Here is a 25410-nt window from a genome sequence, read left to right on the forward strand (position 1 = left end):
TTTCTTTTCATAAGTTTTGCCAGTTAATATTCAAAGCCTAGCTCATATATTTTCTTTCCTATAACACCCCCCTTTAAGACCTGTGGACAGAATTACTTTTCCATCTATATTTCTCTAAATATCTTGTATATTGTTATTTTATATATGGTTATATTTTAGTGCTTATCACATTGTTGGCTTCTACACCTGTTTCTCATGTGAGATTGTGGACTTATATCCTGAAAAATTCACATAGTGCTCTGTATATGCTTGTGACCTAATGTTTCTTGAGTCAATTACTCTGTATAATTATTAATGCATTTTTCTGAGGTCCAACACTGCAAGGTGTTGTTCTACGCATGCTGTTGCTAGATGCCGATGAGCTGGCCCTTTATTCATGGGGACTCCATGAACAATGGTGGGGAAATGCTGTCTCCTTTTGCACCTCCCATGTAGTTGTCTGGGAACCATATTGCTGGGATCCATATGGTTTTCATTGGTTTGATTTTTGGAAGTAAATAAGCATTTCTTTCTAGTCTATAAGTTCTACTGAAATGTATTTTGCTTCATAGCAACATGCAAGCCTTCACTGTTGGATGAGTGAGTAATGGCTGTGCTTCAGTTGCGTTTTCTGGGAATTAAACCTGGGTCTCCCACATGGAAATTGAGGATTCTACTATCTAACCCCATGGCTTTCGTATTCCATGTATAGTGGAGTGATGAGGGTAAGTAAAAAAGTATTTAGTGTGGAAACTCCACTAAGCAAACTAGGATTAACCTTAAAATCATGTGTATCAGATTTAAGGAATTGACATACTCCCTGAAATTCCCTAGTATGGGATGATGCTTGTTCCCCCAAGGTTATGGAATTGGTGGTTATTGGACTTTAGTCCGGGTCTCTTGCTTTGAGGGTTCCCAATGAATGGTGGTCCAGGTCTACCGTGTATTTACTCTTTTGTTTTATTTTATTTTTTTGACATGTATTAGTCTGGTAGCATAACACTGCCTTTGTGAATGAGTGTTTTTGAAAGTTTTGCTGTATCACCAACTCTCTATTGTTCATGTAAATAATGTACAGTCACTTAAGAGTTTAATCTGTACAAGTCAACGGGGTCAGAAAAGATGGCTACATATACTTGTATAATTTCCTTTTATCAACAGTGTTTTAAATTCTATATCATCAGCTAAATTAATGATACTATCAATTGAATGCCCCATGGGGATGATTTATAATGATCCACACAATAAAATGATCTATCACTCATCTGTCAGTTTATTGCACTGTGGTCATTTGTGTGTTGCTGTGATGCTTCGTCTTCCAGACGAAGAACAAACAATGAAGTAGGACTAGGTTGCCTGCTTAGGAGGAAGTAAATGCTGAAAACCTTACGCATAGCTTCGAAACATTGTCAGATATTGAAGGTCTAATAGATGCAATCAGAACATTATCAGAGATAATGCTAGAATATGGGCCCCTAAGCTCAAAAGGCACTTGAATTGTGACTGAGGAGGAACTGCTGCCTCAGAATGGAGGTGACCATGGTGATATTAGTGGGGTAAAGCCTTTGGGAGTGGAGTTTTTGTGATCTTCATTTGCTGATGGGGTACTATTTAAAATGAAATGCAGCTGCAAAAATCTACTAATGATCAGAACTTGGAACATAAGAAGCATAAATCTAGGGAAATTAGAAGTTATCAAAAATGAAAAGGAACACATAAAGATCATTATCCTAGGCGTTAGTGAGCTGAAATGGACTGGTTTTGGCCATTTTGAATCAGAAAATCATATGATTTCCTATACCTGGAATAGCACAATCAAGAGGAACAACATGACATTCGTGGTCAAAAAGGACATTGCAACATCAAGTACAGTGCTGTCTGTGATAGGGTTATATCTATCTGCCTTCAAGGAAATTAAATCATTACAGCTATTCAAATTTAATCAAGAAATTGAAGAATTTTACTGTTTTCAGTCTGAAATTGATCAATATGTAATAAAATGCAATGAAAATTATTAGTGATAGTAAGCAAAAGATGGAAACAAAGAGGAAGGAGGAGTAGGTGGAAAATATGATTTTGGTGATAGAAACAAACTGGAGATCACATGATGGGATTTTTCAAAGCCAACAACTTATTCATAGCAAATACCTTTTTCAACACATGGTCAAGTCAACACATGGCCTTCTCCAGATGGAATACACATAAATCAAATTGACTACACTGGTAAGAAGAGAATATGGAGAAACTTAATATTAGCAGCTAAAACCAGGCCAGGAGATGACTATGTAACAGACCATCAATTAAGTAAGTTCAGGTGAAGAAAATTAAAACAAGCCCACTAAGTAAAAAAATGACCTTTAGTCTTTCCCACCTGAATTTCAAGACCATCTCAAGAACAGACTTGGCGCATTGAACACTAATGACAGAAGACTTTAACTAACTGAGGGAGGACATTAAGAACATCATTTATGAAGAGAGCAAAAGGTCATTAAAGACAAGAAAGAAAGAAAAGATCAAGGTAGACATCAGAAGAGATGCTGAATCTTGGTCTTACTCATAAAGTAGCTAAAGAAATGGGAGAGATGATAAGGTCAAAGAACTGACTTGAAAATTTCAAAGAGCAGCTTGAGAAAACAAAGTCAAATGCTGTAATGAAATGTGCAAAGACCTAGAGTTAGGAAAACAAAGAGGAAGACATGCTCTGCATATCTTAAACTGACAGAACTGAAGAAAAATGTCAAGCCTTGAGTTCAGTATTGAAAGATTCTATGGGCAAAATATTGAACGATACATCAAAAGAAGATAAAAATATTAACCAAGTCACTGTACTGAAAAGAATTGGACCATATTTCATCATTTCAGAAGGTAGCATATGAGCAAGAATCAATGGTGCTGAAGGAAGAAGTTTAAGCTGAACTGAAAGCATTAGCCAAAAATAAGGCTCCAGGAGTTGATGGAATGTGCACTGAAATGTTTCAACAAGCTGATGAAGAACTAGAAGTATGAACTTGTTTTTGAACTAGAAGTCCCACTTGTCTATGCCAGGAGATCAGGAAGACTTGGCCAACTGAGTGGAAGCGATTCATATTTGTACTCATTCCAAAGAAAGGTGACTCAAATACTCCAATTCTAGAATAGTATCATTGATATCACATGCAAGAAAAATTTTGCTAGGTCATACGGAAACTCTGTTTTTGAGGTCAGGACCAGAGTGTGAGGGGCAATACTGGAAGAGTAGAGGGTGAGTGGGTAGGAAAGGGGGAACCGATTACAAGGATCTACATGTGACCTCCTCCCTGGGGGACAGACAACAGAGAAGGGGGTGAAGGGAGATGCCGGATAGGGCAAGATATGACAAAATAATAATGATAAATTATCAAGGGCTCATGAGGGAGGGGGTAGCAGGGAGGGAGGGAATAAAAAGAGGACCTGATGCAAAGGGCTTAAGTGGAGAGCAAATGCTTTGAAAATGATTAGGGCAAAGAATGTACAGATGTGTTTTATACAATTAATTGATGTATGTATATGTATGGATTGTGATAAGAGTTGTATGAGCCCCTAATAAAATGTTTTAAAAAATTGTTTTTTAGGGACAGAAAAATTAGTTTCAGGAGAGTACTAAGTTACCAGAAAAATTCTCATCTATAGAAAGACAAAATAAGACCTTCATTCCTTTTCTCTGAGGGTTTTGTGCATCATGGTCAAAGTAGAAGTAATGACAAAACTGTCACTTCGTGGTGAATTTAGAGTAGTATGTGAAACAGATCATTACCTTTTCATAATAACTATGCTTTTATTTGAAAAACCTGCTTTTTCCATTTAAAATCTTTTTATATTACAGAAAATAAATGCTAACATGGAGAACGATTTCAAGACTGAGTCATCATCATCTTCCTTGACTCTTCAAGGTTCTTCAAAGACATTGTTTTCTATTCAGCTATTAGATTTCAAAACAAGTTTACTAGAAGCATTAGAAGAATTGCGTATGAGAAGGGTAAGCACTTTAAAAAACATATATGCCTTTTAGTCAGAGAACTTAATTTTGTTCAGTTTTTTTTCATTACAATTAATTTTTCAGGACAAGGAGAGGCCTAACTCAGCAACTCTAAGAACAGAGTACAATTGCCCCACAGAGTTTCCAAAACTACATTTATACAGGGACAATCTATCTTTCTTCTGTGGAGGGGCTGGAGGGTTTGAACAACCAACCTTTCATTTAGCAGCCCAGTTAGTTTAACTCACTGTCATGGCTCCTTAAAAAGAAGAAATGTGTTCCAAATAATGTAGGGGCAGGCGGGGAAAGAGGACGAACAAACTAAGTCTGTGATCAGGGAATGGGCAAGAAGACTTTGAAAATTAAAGTAAAAGTACAAGTCAACAGAAATGCCCAGGAATGCACAATGGCTGATTAAAAAGAGCAACTACTGTAGAGATTGCATTTTTTGCCAACGTATGCTGTAGGTGCCTACTATTGACTAATGAAACAAGGCAGTAAATGATTAAGTGTTAACAAACCAAACTCACTTCCATTGAGTCAATTCTGACTCATACCAACCCTATATGACAGGCTGGTTCTGCCCCTGTGACTTCCTGAGACTTCTTTAGAAAGTCTCATCTTTCTCCTATGGAGTGGCTAATGGTTTTAACTGCTCATTTTCAGTCCAATGGGTAACCCACTATGCTAAGTGTAACAGTAAACGTAAGTAGTAAGTATTCTGATTTTTGAGATTAGAGTAACCTTATGTAAAAAAAAAAGATAATCTTGGGAGTGGGGAGGGAGCACTAGACTGGATTGTGATTGCACAACTCATATTTAACCATGGGGGTTAGGGTGCTCTAAAATTGATATGGTGATAATTGTAAAATTCTCTTTGATATGATTGAATGATTGAGTTATTGAAAGGTATGATATGTAAATTATGTGCCAATAAAACTGTAGGGGAAAATGTAACTTTGAGACAGATTTTAAAATTTTATTTTTTAATCATTTTATTGACATAACACACAACACACAATTATATAGTTCAATCATATTAAAAAGAGTTGCATAATCATCACCACAATTTTAGCACATTTTCTTCTTTCTTGTGCTTATTGTTATTAGCTTCCCACCTCCCCACAACCTATCCTGCCATACCCTTAAGAAATTATGAATCTAGTTACTGTCTCTATGGACTTACCTATCCTAGATTTCATATTCAGAAAAGCATACCAAAACCAACCAAACAATCCACCCCAATAAAAATTAACAAAATAAAACAAAGAAACCTCAATAGAGAAGAAAGCACAAACTATTAAAAACTAGAATAAATTAAGAATGGGTTCAACAGAGATCAAATAATAAGACGTTAAATTTTAACCTCACTACATCTATAAGAATCTACAGAAAGATTAAAGGGCAATTTGTGAAAGATGTTTGTTTTCAGCAGGAGTTCTATATTGTTCAAAACTTTAAAAAACTATTAAATTTCTGAGTTTAAATTGGTAGAATATGTAGCCAACTCTCTATAGGATAGACTGGAACTATAAAGATTCTGGAAGGAAGAAAATAAAATATAAGGGCATTACAGTAAAATTCAAAAGATAAGGTTAGTAAGACTAATATACATATGATTGAAAATAAAAGAGGAACAAAGAAGAATCAGTAGAATTTGATGACATCCTGCAAATAGACTGTAGAAGGGAGAAAAGGAGACCTGCAATTTTGTTATAATATGAGCTTTGCTCTGATGTTGTTAGGTGCTATTGAAACATCGCCAGCACTGTGCTGTCATCACAATCTTTGCTATGTTTGAGTTTATTGTTACAGCCATTCTCCTTGAAAGCCTTCCTCTTTTTCATTGACCCTATACTTTATCAAGCATGATGGCTTTCTCCAGAGACTGGTCCCTCCTGATACCCCAAAGCTTTTGAGACGAAGTCTAACTACCTTAGTTTATGAGAAGTATTCTGGCTTGTCCTTCTTCCCAGACACATGTGTTTGTTCTTTTGGCAGTGCATAGTATATTCAATAGTCTTCACTGACACCATAATTCAAATGCATCTATTCTTTGTTCTTCCTTATTCACTGTCCAGCTTTTGCATGCATATGAGGCAATTGAAAATATCTGAGCTTTATCCCTGGTCAAGTACATCTTAGATTTCAAAGTGACACCTTTTCTTCTTTAAAACAGCAACAACAACAATAAAAACTCTAAAAGAGGTCTTTAACTTTTTTTATGTCAATCATTTTATTGGGGGTAAAAGAGGTCTTTTGCAGAAGATTTACCCAATGTAATATGAGCAAGTACCTCCTCCCCCCCAAAAAACCCTGATTTTTCTTTTCAGAGCTATGTATTTAATTAAAAATTTTTTTTTTACAAAACAAGCTTGTCACCTTCCAAGTACTCTCCATAATACCCAGTACATTTGTCATATCTGCGATTCTATTCTTGGAAACATTTTTCAAACTCATCTGATGGCTGATAGCTCCTCCCTCACTTTTTTTCTTCACCTCTTCTACATCGTCAAATTGCTCTCCTTTCATGTCCCTCTTTATTCACAGAAACAAAAAGAAGTCACACAGCGTGAGGTCAGGTGAGTAAGGTGTAAGAGAGGCATGCTGATTTTGCCAAAAACTGGCTCACTGAGACCGCTGCGTGAGCAAGTGCAAACCAGTCCCTGACCGCCACAAATCAGGCCTTTTTGGTCACACATTGTTACGCAATCTTTTCAGAGTCTCTAATTAGAAGGCTTGATTAACAGTCTGATCTGGTGGAACGAACTCAAAATGCACTACAAGTCGACATTTTCGTCTGTCATCAGTTGGCATGTCACCATTTTTAAAATGAGAAAACCACTCATTCACTTGAGTTGTTCCCAAAGCACTGTCCTTGTAAGCTGTGTTCAACATCACAGTAGTTTCCGTGGCATTTTTATTTTTGAGCAGGAAACAAAATTTCATAGCCACACAATGTTCTCTTAAATTGGTCATCACAAAAAAACAAGGTTTGAGTGAAACTGTTTTTACAAAAAAATTCACTGTGACCCAGAGAAAACCTTCCCAGGTAAAGCCACTGGGTGCACTGACTCAGAGCAAGTTGCTCAATGCTCACCTAGTGTGAAAAATGCATACTACAAAAGCTTTGCTCTGTCCAGCACAATTCCAGGGTTTTTTTTGTGTACCCCCTCATACGAATGGTTTTCTCGTTTCAAAAAAGGTGAAAGGTTGATTGAAGACAAACCTTGTTCTGGACATCTGTCAACTTTCCAAATGGATGAAAATGTTGATTCGTAGTGTATTTAGAGTTCGTACTACAAGGTAAGACTGTTAATCAAGTTTTCTAATTAGAGGTTGTAAAATATTGCATAAGTGTGTGACCAAAAAGGCCTGATTTGTGGCAGATGGGGGACTGATTTTGCTATCACCACAATGCATCTGTTCATGCAGCTGTCTCAGTGCACCAGTTTTTGGCAAAACCCAGCATGCCTTTCTTGCCCCATGCACAACTTCTTTTGTTTCCACAAATGAAGAGGGACATGAAAAGGCAGAGATTTCACTACAACAGAGAAGAGGTGAAGAAAAAAACAAAGGAGGTGCTGTCAGCCATCCAAACAGAAGTTTGAAAAATGTTTTCAAGATTAGAATCGCAGGTCTGACAAATGCACTAAGTGTAATGGAGAGTACTTTGAAGGTGATAAGGTTGTTTTGTAAAAAATTTTTTTGAACACATAGCTTTGAAAAATAATTCTGTTTTTGGGGGGTTACCCCTTGTATAATAACCCTGCCACACACCTTTCCTGATTTAGAGCTGTGCAGCATTCCCTTGTTATGTTTTGATGACTAGCTCATGATCTATTTGTAGGTCCCACATCAGCACAACTAGGCATTTCAGAAGTCTCATTTTCACAATGTTATTCTGAAAGTTAAATGCCTTTGCATAGTCAATAAAATACAAATAAACAGCTTTCTGGTATTGTAGTATTCTCTGCTTTTAGCCAAGATCCAGTGTACATCCATAATTATATTGCTTGGTCTATGTTCTCTTTTCAATTTGTTTGCATATCCGTCAGTTCCCTGTTGATGTACTGCTGCAACCATTATTTTGAATTGCTTTTTTTTTTTTAAAGTATTTTGACTTCCCTCTTGATGTACTGCTATAACTATTTTTTGAGTTATCCTCAGGAAAATTTTGCTGGTAATGTGATATTAATGATATTTGAGTTACAGCCTGCTTCTTTGGAATGAGGACAAATGTGGATCTTTTCCAATCATGTGGCTATTTTCTTGCAAATTTGCATATGTCTTGCAAATTTCTTGACACAGATAAGCGAATGCTTTTTGTGTTGTATCTGTTTGTTGACACATCTCCGTTTGTATTCTGTCAAGTCCCAGAGCTTTGTTTTCCACCAATGGATTCAGTGCATGTTGTATTTCTTCCTTAAATATCACTGATTCTTGATCACATTCTGCCTTCCTAAATGGTGGATCACTGGCCAGTTCTCTTGGTATAGTAATTCTGTGTATTCCTTCCATGTTTCTTTGATGCTTTATTGAGTTCATGTACAACAGAATGAAGTGTTGCACCATCCTCACAGTTGTTCTTAGGTGAGCCCATTGTGACAGCCACTGCGTCCATCTATCTTACCTTACCAAGCATGATGCTCTTCTATAGGGACTGGTCTCTCCTAACAACCTGTCCAAAGTAAACGAGACAAAGTCTCACTATCTTTGCCTCTAAGAAGCATTCTGGCTATATTTCTTACAATTCGGATTTGTTTGCTCTTTTGGCAGTCCATGTGACTTAAAAAATAGTTTTATTGGCATATAATTCACATAGCATACAATTCAGTAGTTCAATCATATCAAGAAGAGTTGTACAATCACCATCACAATGTTACATTTTCTTCTTTCTTGTACTCATTATTATTAGTTCTCTATTTCCCCCTAGCCTCACCTGCCACACCCCTAATGAATCATTAATTCAGTTATTGTCTCTATAGATCTACTTATCCTGGATCTCATATACTGAAAAAATACATATATATTTATTGATCATTTTATTGGGGGCTCTTACAGATATTGTAACAATCCGTAAATCAATTATATGAAGTGAACTTGTACAGATGCTGCCATTATCAGTTTCAAAACATTTTCTTTCTACTTAAGCCCTTTGATATCAGCTCCTCTTCAGAAAAATATTTTTATAAATCATTTTAGTGGGGGCTCTTACAGCTCTTATCACAATCCATATATTCATTATTATAATTTTCATATCTCATACCATCCACTGTCTTCCTTCACCCATGTTTTTGTGTTTTGTCCCCCAGCAATGGGGGGGGGATGTTATACGTCGATCATTGCAATTGGTTCCCCCCCCCCAAATTTTTAAATACTTAACAACAATAACAAAATAAAATAGTTAAAACGTTAATAAAAATATATTAAATTTTAAAAGGATCAAAAGGTAAATCAAATGATAAAGTGTTAAATTTTAACCTAACTGCATCTGCAACAATTCACTTTCCAGTGCATTCTTCATGATAAAGGACTATTCACATACCTGATCTATGGTCAGGGGAGAGGTACTTTCAAACTTTTTCTCCAGCACCTTACTTCAAATGCTTAGATTTTTCTTCTGTCTTCCTTATTTAGGGCCTTTCATATCCATATGAGATGACTGAAAATAGCATGCTTTGTGTCAGGTGCACCTTAATTCTCAAAGTAGCATCTTGCCCTTAGAATCCTTAAATATTTCTACTGTAAACTTAATTTTTTTAATTCAGTTCTTTCAGCTTGAAAAGTGCTGTTCCCTTTGGGTTTTCTAGCTCCAGGTCTTTGCACTTTTCACCATGATTGTTTAAGAGCTACTCTTTTTTTTCCTCCACATTTCTTACTTTAAAAAATCATTTTATTGGGGGTTTGTATAGCTCTTATCACAATCCATTGTGTCAAGCACATTTGTACATATGTTGCCATCATCATTTTCACAACATTTTCTGTCTACTTTAGTTCTTGGTATCAGCTCATTTTTCGCCCTCCTCCATATTCCCACCCTCGTGAACCCTTGATAATTTATAATTATTTTTCCTATGTCTTAGACTGACTGATATCTCCCTTTACCCACTTTTCTGTTGTCCACCCCGCTGGGAGGGGATTTTTTTGTAGATCTTTGTGATTGCTTTCTCCTCTCTGCCCCCACCTTCCCCTTCCCCTCCTTGGTATCTACTCTCATTATTGGTCCTGAGAGGTTTATCTGTCCTGGATTCCCTGTGTTTCCAGCTCTTATCTGTACTAGTTTACACGCTCTGGTCTAGCCAGATCTGTAAGGTAGAGTTGGGGTCATGATAATGGTGGGGAGGAAGCATTAAAGGACTAGAGGAAAGTTGTATGCTCCATCGGTGTTATACTGCACCCTGACTGTTCATTTCTTCCTTGTGACCCTTCTGTATGGGAATGTCCTCTGTCTACAGGTAGGCTTTGGGTCTCCATTCCACACGCACCTCATTCACATTGATATGATTTTTTGTTCTGGGTCTTTGATGCTTGATATGAGCTGCTCTTGAAATTTTCTTTTTAGTTCTTTTATTTCATCAGTTCTTCCATCTACTTTTGCTACTTTCCATTCAAGAGCAAGTTTCAGAGTTTCAGCCATTTTGGTCTTTTTCCGTTTCTGTCATTTGAATTACCCTTTACTTGCTTCATGTATGAATTTTTTGATATCATCTTAGTGTCAGTGCATTAAATCTGTTCTTGAAATGATCTCTAAATTGAGAAGAGATATATTCAAGGTAGTATTTGGGTTCTTTTTTTAAATAATCATTTTATTGGGGGCTCTTACAGCTCTTACCACAATCAATACATATATCCATTATGTCAAGCACATCTGTACATATGTTGCTGTCATCATTTTAGTATTTTGGTTCTTGTGGACTTGTAACTTTCTTCATCTTTAACTTGAATTTGCCTATGAACAATTGATGATGGTCTGGTCTGCAGCTGGCCATTGGCCTTGCTTTGACTGATGATACTGAACTTCTCCATTGTTTATATATATATTTATATATATATGTAGTCTATTTGATTCCTGTGCATTCTATCAGGTGAGGTTCAGTTACATAGTTGTCATTTGTGTTGTTGTAAAAAAGTATATGCAAAATTTTATCTTGTGATCTCCCGTGTCATTTCTATCACCAAGGCCGAAGCTTTCCTTTTTTTTTCAACTTTCACAATCGGACCACCAATCATTATCTCTGCATCTTGATTGCACATCTAATTAATTACAGACTTCTGAAGTTGGTAAACATTTTCAAGTTTTTCATCTTGCATTAGTTCATGTTTGCTGTGTCACTTTGAATGATAGTCATATTAATTGGTTTTCCTTGTAGGGATGTATATATTGTCCTATCACTGGCAATATTGTATTTAAGTGATATATTAAATGTTTTTCCCCTGGATAGTACTCTTTTATTATTTTTAATTTTTTATTGTGAACTAGGTGAATGTTTACAGATCATATCATAGTTTTACTTTAAACAATTCATAAACATACTGCTTCATTGCATCAGAATGAATGTGTTGCTAGCTCACTTCCTTCATGTGTTTCCTGTTTCTATTCATCCTTCTTTCCTAATCTTCTGAACTTGGTCTTTGGTAAATGCTGTCCTTTTGATCTTAAATGGTTAATTCTTCTAACAAGGAGGTGAGTTCAGTTCTCTAAAGAGAAAGAGTCCTAGTCTTTGGTGGTCCCACCAGAGCCTGGTCTCTTATGATTTTGAGTTCTGTTCCACATTTTCTCCCTCTCAGTCTAGGACCTTCTAGTGTGATCCTTTCCAGAGTTGTGGTATCTGGGCACCCTGTAGTTCCTTTGATCTCAGGGTTGTGGAGATTGATGTTGTATGGTCCAATAGTCTTTTGGACTAGTTGTTTCCATGTATATTTTGATTTTCATCACTTCTATTTCCTCTAGACAGGGAGAGATCAGTAGTTGCCCCGTTGGTCAGGCTGCTTATGAGTTAAGAACCTAGTTGCTGCTCACCAAAATAGGATGTAGAACATTGTTTTTGTAAACTATGTTATGCCAATTGATGTATGTGCCCCCTGAGACAGTGGTCTTGACTCCCCAGGTCCAATGGCTTGTCTCCTCAAGGTGGTTATGTCTAAGCAATTTGTATAATTTTGCCCTCTGTATGTTCTGCCACATTCATGGATAGATTTGCAAAAATACATAAACATATATAAATGTTCTCTGCCAAATATATGTACTACCAAGCTCCCTCTTCCACCTGTTTAGCTGTGTGCCTATTCAAGTATGTACTCATACTTTGCCATTATTGCAGGTTTCCGTATGTAACAGCATTTGCCTCTATTGCTTCTAGTAAACCTCCTACTGTTTTCTCCTGCCTTCATCATTTTTTCTAATCTCCTTCTTATTGTATATTGCCTTCACCTTCACCCAACTTAACATTTATCTACCTCTAGCCTTTTACTTCCCTTTTCTCCTTCCCTCTTCTACCCCTAGTAACCATCCAAGAATGTTTTACTGTGATAAATTATTTTTGACTTTTAAATAATAGTGATCTCATACAATATTTGTCCTTTGGTGTTTGACTAATTTCACTCAGTAAAATGTCCTCCAGGTTCATGTATATTGTGGGGTGTTTCACAGTTGAAAAGTCCTTTTGAGGTTGAATGGATCACCATTTCTCTCCAATTTTATTTCTGATATAGCAGATCACATATTGTCATATTCAAAATGGCCATAAAATCAGTTTCAACTCACTAATGCATAAGATATCACTCTTTATGTGTTTACTAAAATTTTTGATAACTTGGCATTTTTTCCAATTACATAGTTTGAACATTCCATGTTCTGATTAGTAATGGATGTTTGCAGCAGTTTCTTCTAATTTTGAGTTGAGCTATCTCAGCTAATGAAGGTCCCATAAGCTTTATTCTAGCTCTGTCATTAAGGTGCAGTGTACTTTGAAGAGGTAGCTTTTCTCCAGATGTGTTTTGAATGCCTTCCAACCTGAGAGGTTCATCTTCTTGTACTATGTCAGACAAGGTTTCCCTGCTATCTGTAAGATTCAGTGTTTTTTTTTTTTTTTTTTGGCTAAGCAATACATCAGCAGGTCTTTCTCCTTAGCCTGTCTTAGTCCTGAAGCTTGTGGGTGATCTGCCAGATATCTGAAATACCAGCAAAAGAGGTTCCAACAACACATAAGACACCCATGGTATGTGTAATTGACAAATGAGTGGTGGAACTTGTTCAAGGATTTTATTGTATTTATAAACTTTTTATTGTTATTTCAGTGAAAGTTTATAGAGCAAATTGTTTTTCCATTCAACAATTCATACACATTTGTTTGGTGTCATTGATGGCAATCACCACAAAGTCATCATACTTTTTCCACGCCCTCCCTGTGTTTCTTGTTTCCATATGTTCTCTTCTGCCTTCTGAGCTTTTAGCCCTTGGCAAATGCTGCCTGTGATAGGTAGCTTTATTTTGCCAACATGGCCAATGAACACATGTGGGATTAATTGAAGGGCGGAGAGATAAATGGTTCTTGTCTCTTGCTCTTTGATGATCAGACCAGTATGCGGCTGGTTGCCTTAGCTTGTTCTCTGCCTCAGTTTGCAAGCTACACTACCTGTGGGACACCTAACCCATGGACTGTGTCTCTGTAGTTTGAGGTTACTTCGCTATTGGAGTATACATCACTTGAGATGGGGAATGTGGGATCCTGTCATCTGGTTGACTGTTGATGTTCTGCCTTGCTGTTTGCTGCCTGTGGCCAGGTAGCCTGAATTGACTTGCAGGACTTCCAGTGTATGTCTCATGGAAATGAGTTGCACTGAGCCATTTGTACTGCTTTATAAATTAATTGTTTACTTATTATGTCATATATATCTATATAGATATATGAAATCATTAGTGTCCTGGTTTTATTTCTCTAGAGAACTCTCTTGGTCTCATAAGATTGTTCTAGGATTTAAAATGAATTGTTATTAGTTGTTAAAATTAATTGAAATGAATTGTTATAAAAAGAAAATTTGTCACAGTCATCCTGTCTAAAGCTATATATTAGTAATACAACAAAAATATATTTGAAAAAGAAATACTGCCCTAAAAAGCTACCTTGTTATGAGCCCCAATAAAGTGATTTAAAAACAAAACAAACAAAACAAAAAAAGCTACCTTGAATAATCATGAAAAAGAGCTGTTTAATGATGAAACATACAATTTTCCTCTAGTTCTTAAATGCTTCCTCCCCCAACTATCATGATCCGAATTCTACCTTACTAATCTGGCTAGACCAGAGGATGTACACTGGTACAGATAGGAACTGGAAACCCAAGGAATCAAGGATAGATGATCTCTTCAGGACCAGTGGTGACAGTGGTGATATCTGGAGGGTGGAGGGAAGGTGAGGTAGAAAGGAGGAACCGATTACAAGGATCTACATATAACCTTCTCCCTCAGGGATGGACAACAGAAAAATGGGTGAAGGGAGCTGTCGGACAGTGTTAGATACAACAAAACAATAATCATTTATAAATTATCAAGGGTTTATGAAGGAGGTGGGAGTGGGGAGAGAGAGGTAAAAATGAGATATCAAGGGCTGAAATTGAAAGCAAATGTTTTGAGAACGATAATGGTAACAAATGTAAACAAATGTGCTTGACAAAATGTATGTATGTATGTATTGTGATAAGAGTTGTATGAGCAGCAAATGTGGCGAAGAAAGCTGATGGTGCCTGGCTATCAAAAGAGATAGTGTCTGGGGTCTTAAAGGCTTGAAGATAAACAAGCGGCCATCTAGCTCAGAAGCAAAAAAGCCCACATGGAAGAAGCACACCAGCCAGTGCGATCATGAGGTGCCAAAGGGACCAGGTATAAGACATCATGCAAAAAAAAAAAAAAAAGAATATGTGTGTGTGTGTGTGTGTATATATATATATATATATATATATATATATATATATATATATATATATATATATATATATATCACATTGAATGAAGGGGGAAGTGCAGAGTGGAGACCCAAGGCCCAAGTGACGGCCACTGGAGATCCCCTCATAGAGGGGTTTAGGAGAGGAGATGGGTCAGTCAGGGTGCAAGGTAGTACCGACGAAGAGCACAGCTTTCCCGCAGATCCTGGATGCTTCCTCCCCCCAACTACCATGATCCGAATCCTACCTTGCAGGGCTGGATAGGGCAGAGGTTGTACACTGGTACATATGAGGGCTGGAGGCACAGGGAATCCAGGGTGGATGATACCTTCAGGACCAAGGGTGTGAGGGGCGATGCTGGGAGAGTGGAGGGTGAGTGGGTTGGAAAGGGGGAACTGATTACAGGGATCCACATGTGACCTCCTCCCTGGGAGAGGGACGGCAGAGAAGGGGGGGAAGGGAGACTCCGGATAGAGCAAGATATGACAAAATAACGATGTATAAATTACAAAGGGCACATGAGGGAGGGGGGAGCGGGGAGGGAGGGGGAATAAAAAGGACCTGATGCAAAGGGCTTAAGTGGAGAGCAAATGCTTTGAGAATGATTGGGGCAGGGAATGTATGGATGTGCTTTATACAATTGATGTATGTATATGTATGGATTGTGATAAGAGTTGTATGAGTCCCTAATAAAATGTAAAAAAAAAAGAAAATGATTAGGGCAAAGAATGTACAGATGTGCTTTATACAATTGATGTATGTATATGTATGGACTGTGATAAGAGTTGTATGAGCCCCTAATAAAACGTTTAAAACAAAACAAAACAAATAAATAAAAAAATAAATAAAAATAAAAATTTAACATCTTAAAAAAAAGTTGTATGAGCCCCAATAAAATTATTTAAAAAATAAAAAGGCAGTATTAAAAATAAAATTAGCTTAAAATGTTGTCTCTAAGTGAAGCAACAACTTTGAGTCATTATTTAAAACTTTATATTTTGTTTTATTATATTTCAAACAATTTGTTTTATTGACTTACGTATTTTCAATATGCAAAATAGGTTTCCTTTAACATTTTTTTCTGAATAATTTCAGATTTGCTACAGGAACCCAAAGTTTAAGAAAGAAATATTTAAGTATTTTTAAATAATCAAATATAAGAATATATACAATGTTCAATAAAACCCCTCTTTGAAAGGGAACTTTCTTAGAAAGAGAAACACTTTTTCCCTTTGGCTGGAAAAAGACTATTATTGATTTCTACATCTACCTTGATGGCAACACTTTATCCACAATCTTAGTTTTCAGCATCATTTCAGTGGCAGTGAGTTTGTTTTTTGGAAGCTATTAAATATATATAAATTTGTTATATCATTATAAGAAACAAATACACCTACTAACTAGATTCTGTTAATATTTTTCTTTTTTGCTTACTCATCTATCAATGGTCTTATTTTCTGATGCATTTCTAAACAGGTTGCAAACAATGTTTCTTTCTAATTCCTCAATATGCATATTGTTAACTGGCACTCAACATTTTTTTACATATTTAAAAAAATCTTTTTATTGGGGCTCATAAGGCTCTTATCACAGTCTGTACAAACATCAATTGAGCAAAACACCCTTATACATTCGTTGCACTCGTCATTCTCATAATTCACCTTCCTCTTGGGTTCCTGGAATCAGCTCGGTTTCCCTTTTTTCCCCCCATCCCCCTCCCTCCCCGATCCCACCCCTGGTCCCTTGATAGTTTATAAATAATTATTATATCTTATCTTACACTCCCCGGTGTCTCCCCTCACCCACCTCCCCATTGCCCATCTCCCAGAGAGGAGGTTACATATAGATCTCCGAGATCGGTTCTCCCTTTCTACACCCCCTTCCCTCCTGGTGTTGCCACTCCCACCGCTGGTGTTGAGGGGTTCGTCTGTCCTAGATTCCCTGTGCCTCCAGATCCCCACTGCACCGCTGTACATCCTCTGGTATAACCAGGTCCGCAAGGCAAGGTAGAATTGGGGTTATGATGATTGGGAGGGGAGGAAGCGTTCAGGAACTAGAGGAAGGTTTTGAGTTTCATTGTTGCTACACTGAACCCTGAGTGGCCCATCTCCTCCACACTACCCCTCTGGAAGGGGTGTCCAGCTGTCTACAGGTGGGCATTGGGTCCCCATCACGCACTCCCCCTCTTTCATGGTGATGTGATTCTCACCACCACCCCACCTTTGTTGTTGGAGACCTGGTCTCCTCTGTCCTTCACAGTCACCTATGTTGGTGTGCTGCTTCCGTGTGGGCTCGGTTGCTTCTGGGCTAGATGGCCGCTTGTTTGCTTTCAAGCCTTTAAGTCCCCAGACGCTATATCTCTCAGTAGCCGGGAACCATCAGCCTTCTTCACCACACTTGCTTATGCACACTTTCGTCTTCAGCAATTATGTGAGGAAGGTGATCACACAATGATTGTTTTTGTTCCTTTGTATCTGCTACATGGTCCATTCAACACCTTGTATTTGCTTAGGCCGTGTGCTTCTTCTCTGTGGGCTTTGTTGCTTCTGAGCTAGATGGCCGCTTATTTGCCTTCAAGCCTTTAAGACCCCAAACGCTATATCTTTTTGATAGCCGGGCACCATCAGCTTTCTTCACCACATTTGCTTGCACACACGTCTGTCTTCAGTGATCATGTCGGGAAGATGGGTATCCTTCAATGGCTGTTTAGCAGGGCGAGGTGCTATTGTATTGGGGGATTATGCATGAGGAGGCCCAATGTCCATCTGCTACCCTACTACTGAACCTATAAATATATGCATATAAATCTATTGCCCCCATAATCATAAATATATTTACATATGTACATGTCTGTATTTAGGCTTCTCTGTATGCACTTTGCCTCCTACTCCTTTCCTCTATTTCCTTTCGCTTTCCTCCCGACCCATTACCATGTTTAGCCTTCATTCTGGTTTCAGTAATTCCTCTCAGTTACCTTGCTCTTGGTCACTCCCTACCAGTCCTCCCCTCCCCTCCCTCCTCTGGTTTTGAACCACTCGCTGTTCCCTTGTCCCTGTGTTGGGCGACACCTCCTCCCTTCCCCTATCTCCCACGCTCTCATGTCCCTCCAGGACCGTTGGTCCTGTTGTTTTCTTCTCTCATTATTTGTCCAGCCTATCTTGTCTAGGTGGACCTGCTGACATAGTAATATGTGCATACAAATGCATATGACTTTGCGCCCAAGTGGCACATAAGAGCATGGCTTTGACAGAAGCAACATCGACACGCTGATAAGCAGAAAAGCCACTAACATACAAAATTTACAAGGTAAAAAACAAAACAAATTTTAAAAAGACTAAACAAAAAGATAGCAAATATTAAAAGAAAAATTGCTAGTAGTTCAAGGTCAGTTCGTTGGCCTTTAGGAGTGTTTTCTAGGTGTAGCTTGTGAGGCGCCACGTCCTGGCCCGGAAGACCATCCTTTATACTCCCACGGGATCCCTTTGCTCTGCTTCCTCCACTGCTCCATTGCACGCCCCTAGTGTTTGCCTCAGTGTGGCGGGGTCAGCTCATTCGCACATCCCCCATTATGTCTCAGGTGCTGTCCCGTGTAGGGCCATGTGTTGGTGTAGGATGTCGCATCTCGTAATGTGGCCAGCTGTATGGTCCTCTCTGTACGATGGGCCCTTCTAGCTGGTCTATCGACCTTGGGCTTGGTGGACCCAGGTGTACTCCACTACGTCCTTTCTCCTTCTTTTGTTTCAGCTTCCTTCTGGATGTGGTGTGGTGGGTCAGTTCCTTTCCCACTCCAGACGATCTATTTTTGTTTTCTGTGGTATTCCCTTCGAGTGTGGGGGTCAGCCTAATTCTGGTTTGGGCCAGCTTGTCGTCCAGCCTCTTTGTGTAGACCTCTGTACTTTGCGTTGCCCTCCTTGTTTGGTGTGTCATGGTGGGGTCCGTATGCATGGTCCAGATCTGTGGGGACACAACCGATACTCTCCCCCGGGTGGGTTAGTACCCTGCCCCCCGCCCCCATACCATCCATTCGGATTCTCCCCCTCCCGGTTCTCCCTCTCCCTGCCCCCCTACTCCTTCTTTATGCTGGGCTCTCATGTACCTCCCTAAGTGTGGCCTGCCCTCCCTCCAACTATCTATGCTTCCCCCCGTTTATTGTGGGATGGATGTTTATTCTTCTATTTCTGTCATGTTGATTGTACTTACCTCAGGGAACTCATGTTGTACATGTCCCTTTGGGTCTGGCTTACCTCGCTTAACATAATTCCTTCCAGCTCTTCCCATGAAATAACGTGTTTCATGTGCTCATCAATGCTTTTCAGTGCTGCATAATACTCCATTGTGTGTATGTGCCAAAGTTTGCTAATCCACTCGTCTATCGATGAAAAAAATACATTAAATAAAATGTATAGGGTTGAAGCATACTATTAATAAGTTCTGAGAAATGCACAGAACGGTATAACCCAAACCCTTATCAAGATAAAAACATTACTATCACCCCCAGAAAGCTTTTATGTCCTTTCTCATTCCAATTCTCTTCTCTATCTGTTCAGAGGTAACTGTTGTCCTCATTATTTTTCTAAGAGTCTCTAGAGAAAACAAATCAAAAGAATTTGACTAGGAAGGAGCATGAGCTAGCTTTCTGGGTTGATAGAAACATATATTTTGATAAAACTTTGCACTATACAGTACTATACATAAATGAAAATGCAGAATGTACTGTTAAAATTTGTGCATCTCATTGTATGTAAATTTTAGGGTAAGTAAAAAGCACTGTAAAAATATTCAACTTTAAATGATATGCATGCTGAATTATATAGAGGAAAATGTACCAAAGTCTGTAATCTACTTTGAAATAATTTAAAAATGAAGTTGCTTATTTAGTAGTGAGATGGCTGTAGTGTGCTGATTCCACAGAAGGATGGATAGATAGGATTTAAAAAAACAAGTAAAATGTTAATGGACACATTTAGGTGGTGGTTATAGGGATGTTCACTGTTTGAAATTCTTCTGTATCAAAATGTTGGGGATAACCCAGTGCTTTGACTGTCAGGATATTTGCATATGAAAAGACTTGCCTCTAGAGCTGTTGAGATTTTTAAAAAAAGATGGCTTTGGCTTTTTGAATCTTGAGCAAGTAATTTGTGTCTTGGTTGGAAGAATCTGGGGCTATGAAGTAACTCTCTCCTTTAGAACTGAATGTTAAAGAGAAATGGGTGGCCTGAAATGCTCTCTTGGTTACCACCAGAATCTACTTGTTAAGTGGAAATGGGGGAAATGCAGCAATGGTAAGACAAATTGAGTCTGGCCACTGACAGCTATCCATGCTCATTCCTAAGCCAGTCTTTGACTGGAGGGAATGCACTGAACCATTATCACTGGTTTAGACCGTTAGGATTTATTTGACTCACATTAATCAGAGTTCTTCTAGTATGGAAGAAGGTAGGAAATGCATGCCAACATTGTATGTTTTGCAGTAAATGAACCGAAGAAGTGTTAAAAGTTCTTTTAATACCTGAATATAAAGATACCTGGCGGCACTGTTGGATAGGTATTGAACTGCCAACTACAAGGTTCAAACCCACAAAATGCTCAAAGAAAGAATAATAAGGCTATCTGCTTCTGTGAAGATTTAAAATCTTGGAAACTATATATAGGGTTGCTTAGAGCCAGAATTAACATGATGGAGTGGGTTGAGTAGGTGGATGAGTCTAAACAGCTGAACCAGAACCAAGTACGGACCTTGTGTGAAAAGATTTTTCAGGAGACTTCTGGGAAGATGGCATTGAGTTAGCCCCGCTTCTCCTTTTCCCTCTTCCGGCTCTCCAAACAAGACTTTGACTCTTCCAAGACATCTCAGAACGCCACCAGTCCAATTAGCAAGAAATGTATACTATCTTGTAAGACCCTTGAGAATTGCTACCTGAAGCTGTGCTGTTCCCCCAACCCCATTACCCTGCCAATCTGATGAGAATGTGGCTGCTAGCTGAAGATCCAGAGCAAGCCTGGGATCTGGAGCAGGCTGGAGATCCGGAGCAGAGCTCTTGTCTTCCTTTGGCTGTGAATACCGAGCAGAGTCAGTTTCTGAGGACATCCTCAGCCGAGGGCAGCAAAGTGGTCAACCTGCCCACCCTTGCAACCCCTTCCCCAAACATCAGAAATATAGCCAGTGTGACCCCCAAAACAACAAAAGAATGATGTACAAATTGTTTATAATTTCTCTATACTGATCCTCCAAACAACCAATAAAATACTAGTTACCAATAAAAATAATGAAAAAAAAGAATTAACTTGATGGTTGTTTTTTGTTTTTGTTTATAATCATAACATATCGAAAGAAGGAATACAGGTTCTAGAGACATAGGCTACCTAAAACTTATGTCTTCGTAAAACAATTGGATTGATGGTGTTCAAGATACTGCTTTTTTCATGTAGGCCCAGTAATACACTTCCCTGTTAGTGGACAAAGTGGAACCACACAATCTAGATATAGTTCTAAGTATTTTTATTGATAATTTAATCCTTGGTATAATGTTAAGAGGTAAATGCTTTGATTATTACTATTTTATACATGAAAAAATGGAGGTACCAAGAGAATAAGTCATATAACAAGTAAACAGCAAAACCAATATTTGAACCCAGATGATTTGTCTCCAGAACTTCTTAAACAGATAACCTTTCAGAGATTTTGCATGCCATAGAATAATATAAATGATTGTTACAATCCTTTCCTTCAAAAACTTCAGAATTTAATCTTCACATCTGAAATAGGTAGAAAATATTTTAAACTTTAGATTATTTATTTTAAATATATATTATATTCTAATTATTTAATAGAACATTTCAAAATAAACTAGAAATTCTTGTTGAAGAAAAAACAAAGTAATTTAAGAATTGTGAATGTTGTAATATTTTTCTCTATTATAAATCTTTTTAATAAATTAAGTTGACTAATGTGAAAACAGTAGTTTAAATAATTGAGAGTGATGTTTAAAAATATTAACTTCTAAGCTACCTATGCATATTGGCGATACTTATTTTGATTACTCTGAAGCTCATCAGATCAATAAACTATCTGGAAGAGTGGTTTGTATTTTATTGAACAACATGAGAAACTGAACTGTGCAATTTCGTAGGAGGTGTATTATGAGTCTGAAAAGAGAGTAAAAGTATCCAGTTACAGTTTTGGCTGCTTGGACATGTGCCTACTATGTACTATGTTCCTAAATCTGTTCAGGGTCAAGAATTGAAGAGGCCTGACCAATACACAGCCCATCTTGTAAAACCACAGCCTGAAGCAAGCACTTTACAAAAAGCATGACACTTTCTAAAGGTTATAAAGAGTAGATAAGCCATCAAATTACTCTTCATTTATTGTTTTTATAAAAACACTTAAATCCTGCAGTCCTAAGGCATCTAATAAAAAAAAGCAGTTGTAAGGTTTTAAAGTCTGGACTACTTTATTGACATTACAGATCAGATTTTCTTACTAAATTTAATATCTTTTTCCTCATTAACAATTTTATAAGAATTATTACTAAGAATTTTTTTAACTTATAGCTTTTAAAAGCTGCAAGAAGAATGAAAAAGGTGAAAAGTTATAAAAGCTCAACATGATCATATTTAAAAGAAAGCATAATGTCTAATTAAATTTTAATAGACATATTATAATGCTAATATTATAATTATGTGGCTAATACCCATTGAATCAGTTTTCCACATAACATTGAAATACAAACACATACATGAATATATTCCAGAATCATAATAATCAGAAAAGGATATGAGTCCATTCCTAGTAAAACTAATTTTACAGAGTATTGAAATACTGCTTAATATTATTTACCACATATTATACCATTGTCATGGGCATGTTATTTGGAGAGACTAGTACCTGGAAAAGGATACCATGCTTGGAAAAGTAGAGAATCAGAAAGTAGGGAAAGAGGATGACCCTTGAGGACATGAATTGACAAAATGGCTGCAACAATGGTCTCAAGGACAACAGCAAATGTGAAGAGGGCACAGGATCAGGAAGTGTTTCTTTCATTGTTGTACATGGGATCTCTATGAGTTGGTGCAGACTAGATGTTACCTGACATATCATTAATAACCCACTTTTATCACAATTTCTCAAATTATTGCTATTTTAACTGTCCAAATTCCATTGCCTTCTATTTATACTAACTTAGTATGCCACCATTTCTAAATATGCGTGTATATATAAACAAAAGTCACTGCTATAAAGTTGATGCTATAGACTGGTTTGAGCTGTCTCTGGGGGTTTCCAAGACTGTAGCTGTTTACAGAAGTAGAAAGCCCAGTCTCACCTGCTGAGAGGCTAGTGGTTTCGAAATGCCAACCTTGTGGATCGCAGCCCAGCATGTAACAACTACACCACGATGGCTCATATATATAATACTTATATTAAATTTAATGTGCTCTTTTCTATGAAACCCAACAATGTTTTGCTCATAGTTCTAGTATGATACATACTACATGATGTTGTAGTTGTTTGTATGGCTTTTAAATTTCCTTAAGGTATTGATTAAGAAGTGGCTTGTAAAAGGGACCAGGTATAAGGCATCATGCAAAAAAAAAAAAGAATATGTGTGTGTGTGTGTGTGTGTGTATATACCACATTGAATGAAGGGGGAAGTGCAGAGTGGAGACCCAAGGCCCAAGTGACGGCCACTGGAGATCCCCTCATAGAGGGGCTTAGGAGAGGAGATGGGTCAGTCAGGGTGCAAGGTAGTACCGACGAAGAGCACAGCTTTCCCGCAGATCCTGGATGCTTCCTCCCCCCAACTACCATGATCCGAATCCTACCTTGCAGGGCTGGATAGGGCAGAGGTTGTACACTGGTACATATGAGGGCTGGAGGCACAGGGAATCCAGGGTGGATGATACCTTCAGGACCAAGGGTGTGAGGGGCGATGCTGGGAGAGTGGAGGGTGAGTGGGTTGGAAAGGGGGAACTGATTACAGGGATCCACATGTGACCTCCTCCCTGGGAGAGGGACGGCAGAGAAGGGGGGGAAGGGAGACTCCGGATAGAGCAAGATATGACAAAATAACGATGTATAAATTACAAAGGGCACATGAGGGAGGGGGGAGCGGGGAGGGAGGGGGAATAAAAAGGACCTGATGCAAAGGGCTTAAGTGGAGAGCAAATGCTTTGAGAATGATGGGGGCGGGGAATGTATGGATGTGCTTTATACAATTGATGTATGTATATGTATGGACTGTGATAAGAGTTGTATGAGCCCCTAATAAAACGTTTAAAAAAAATAGGACACACTGTTTCACTACTGTTTCCAATTCTAATCTAGATTACTTGTCCAATAAAGTATCTTGTGCCCAGAAAAAAAAAAAAGAAGTGGCTTGTAAAAGATTGTCACATTAATTTCTGTTTAAAATGTCTATAAGCTCTATGATAGAGTTCTTTTGCCCCCTGTTATATAGGAGTTGACTTAGAAATATTTTGCTTGAAAAAAATTCAATCCACTTACAATTTTAAATACAATAGCTATTATATTAAAATCCAGATTTCTAGGGTTTTAAATGTTTCCTTTCAAAATTTAGATGAACTGCTAGCATAAGGTCCTTTTTCTCACATGGTAGTAATTAGTAGAAGCTGTGTAGTGGCTACAGCATTTGGCTGAAATTTCCAAGGGAGAAAGGCGAGGCTTTCTATTCCAGTAAAGAGTTACAGTCTCAGAAATCCATAGGGCCAGTTCTACCTGTCCTATAAGGCTGTCATGAGACAGAATTGACTGATAGCATTAGGTTTGTTTGTTTTGGAATGGAAGATACAGATTGAGCTGGAGATACCAGCTCTCCAGTTCAACATTTTTCCTGACTTGCTCACATCACATGTGTTTTAGGCTGGGCTCTCTAGATATCTCTATCCCTATCTATCTATCTATCTATCTATCTATCTATCTATCTATCTATCTATCTATCTATCTACAATTGTAGAAGTGGGGGGCATCCAAGTACAGATGTTAGACCGGAGGCTTGTGCTGACTCATGTGGCTGCAGGGGTTGATGAATCCAATATCAGCAGAAGATGACAGACTTGTGACTGCAGAGGCAGAGTGCAAGGTTAGCAGGGAAGATGGTGGTTAGCTGACAACTTTCATGATCTGCAGGCTATACAGCAGGCTGGTGGCTCAAGTTCAAAGAACTAGGGGTTGATGAGCCAAATATAAGATCTAGACTCAGCAAGAAGTAAACAAGCTTTTCCACAGCATCTGCTTATATTGGCAACAGGCCACATCCTTGAAGAGATCTCATCATGAGGGATTACTTAATTTTAACTGCCAAACCACTGAGAATCCTGGCCCAGGTGAGTTGACTTAAAACCTTGACTTTTTGGCAAATATAATTTCAATAATATAATTTTTTGGTTGAACCAAGTAGCAGATTTTAGATAATTATTAATTCAAAATACTCAATTTTATTTTCAAAGTTATCATTACCAATTTAGGAAAAGTA

At 37.9% G+C, this 25410-nt stretch overlaps 1 protein-coding gene across 1 annotated transcript in view; it reads left to right on the plus strand.

The window, feature by feature from the left end:
- The first annotated feature begins 3835 nt into the window (after positions 1-3835).
- Positions 3836-25410, plus strand: part of CCDC73 (coiled-coil domain containing 73) — a 130529-nt gene continuing 108954 nt past the window's right edge. Inside the window, exon 1 of the mRNA XM_075545934.1 lies at positions 3836-3973. Within this exon, the coding sequence (XP_075402049.1) occupies positions 3836-3973 (138 nt within the window). The remainder of the gene's footprint in view (positions 3974-25410) is intronic.

Source organism: Tenrec ecaudatus, chromosome 4 (assembly GCF_050624435.1).
Source record: "Tenrec ecaudatus isolate mTenEca1 chromosome 4, mTenEca1.hap1, whole genome shotgun sequence".
NCBI classification, from domain to species: Eukaryota; Metazoa; Chordata; class Mammalia; order Afrosoricida; family Tenrecidae; genus Tenrec; species Tenrec ecaudatus.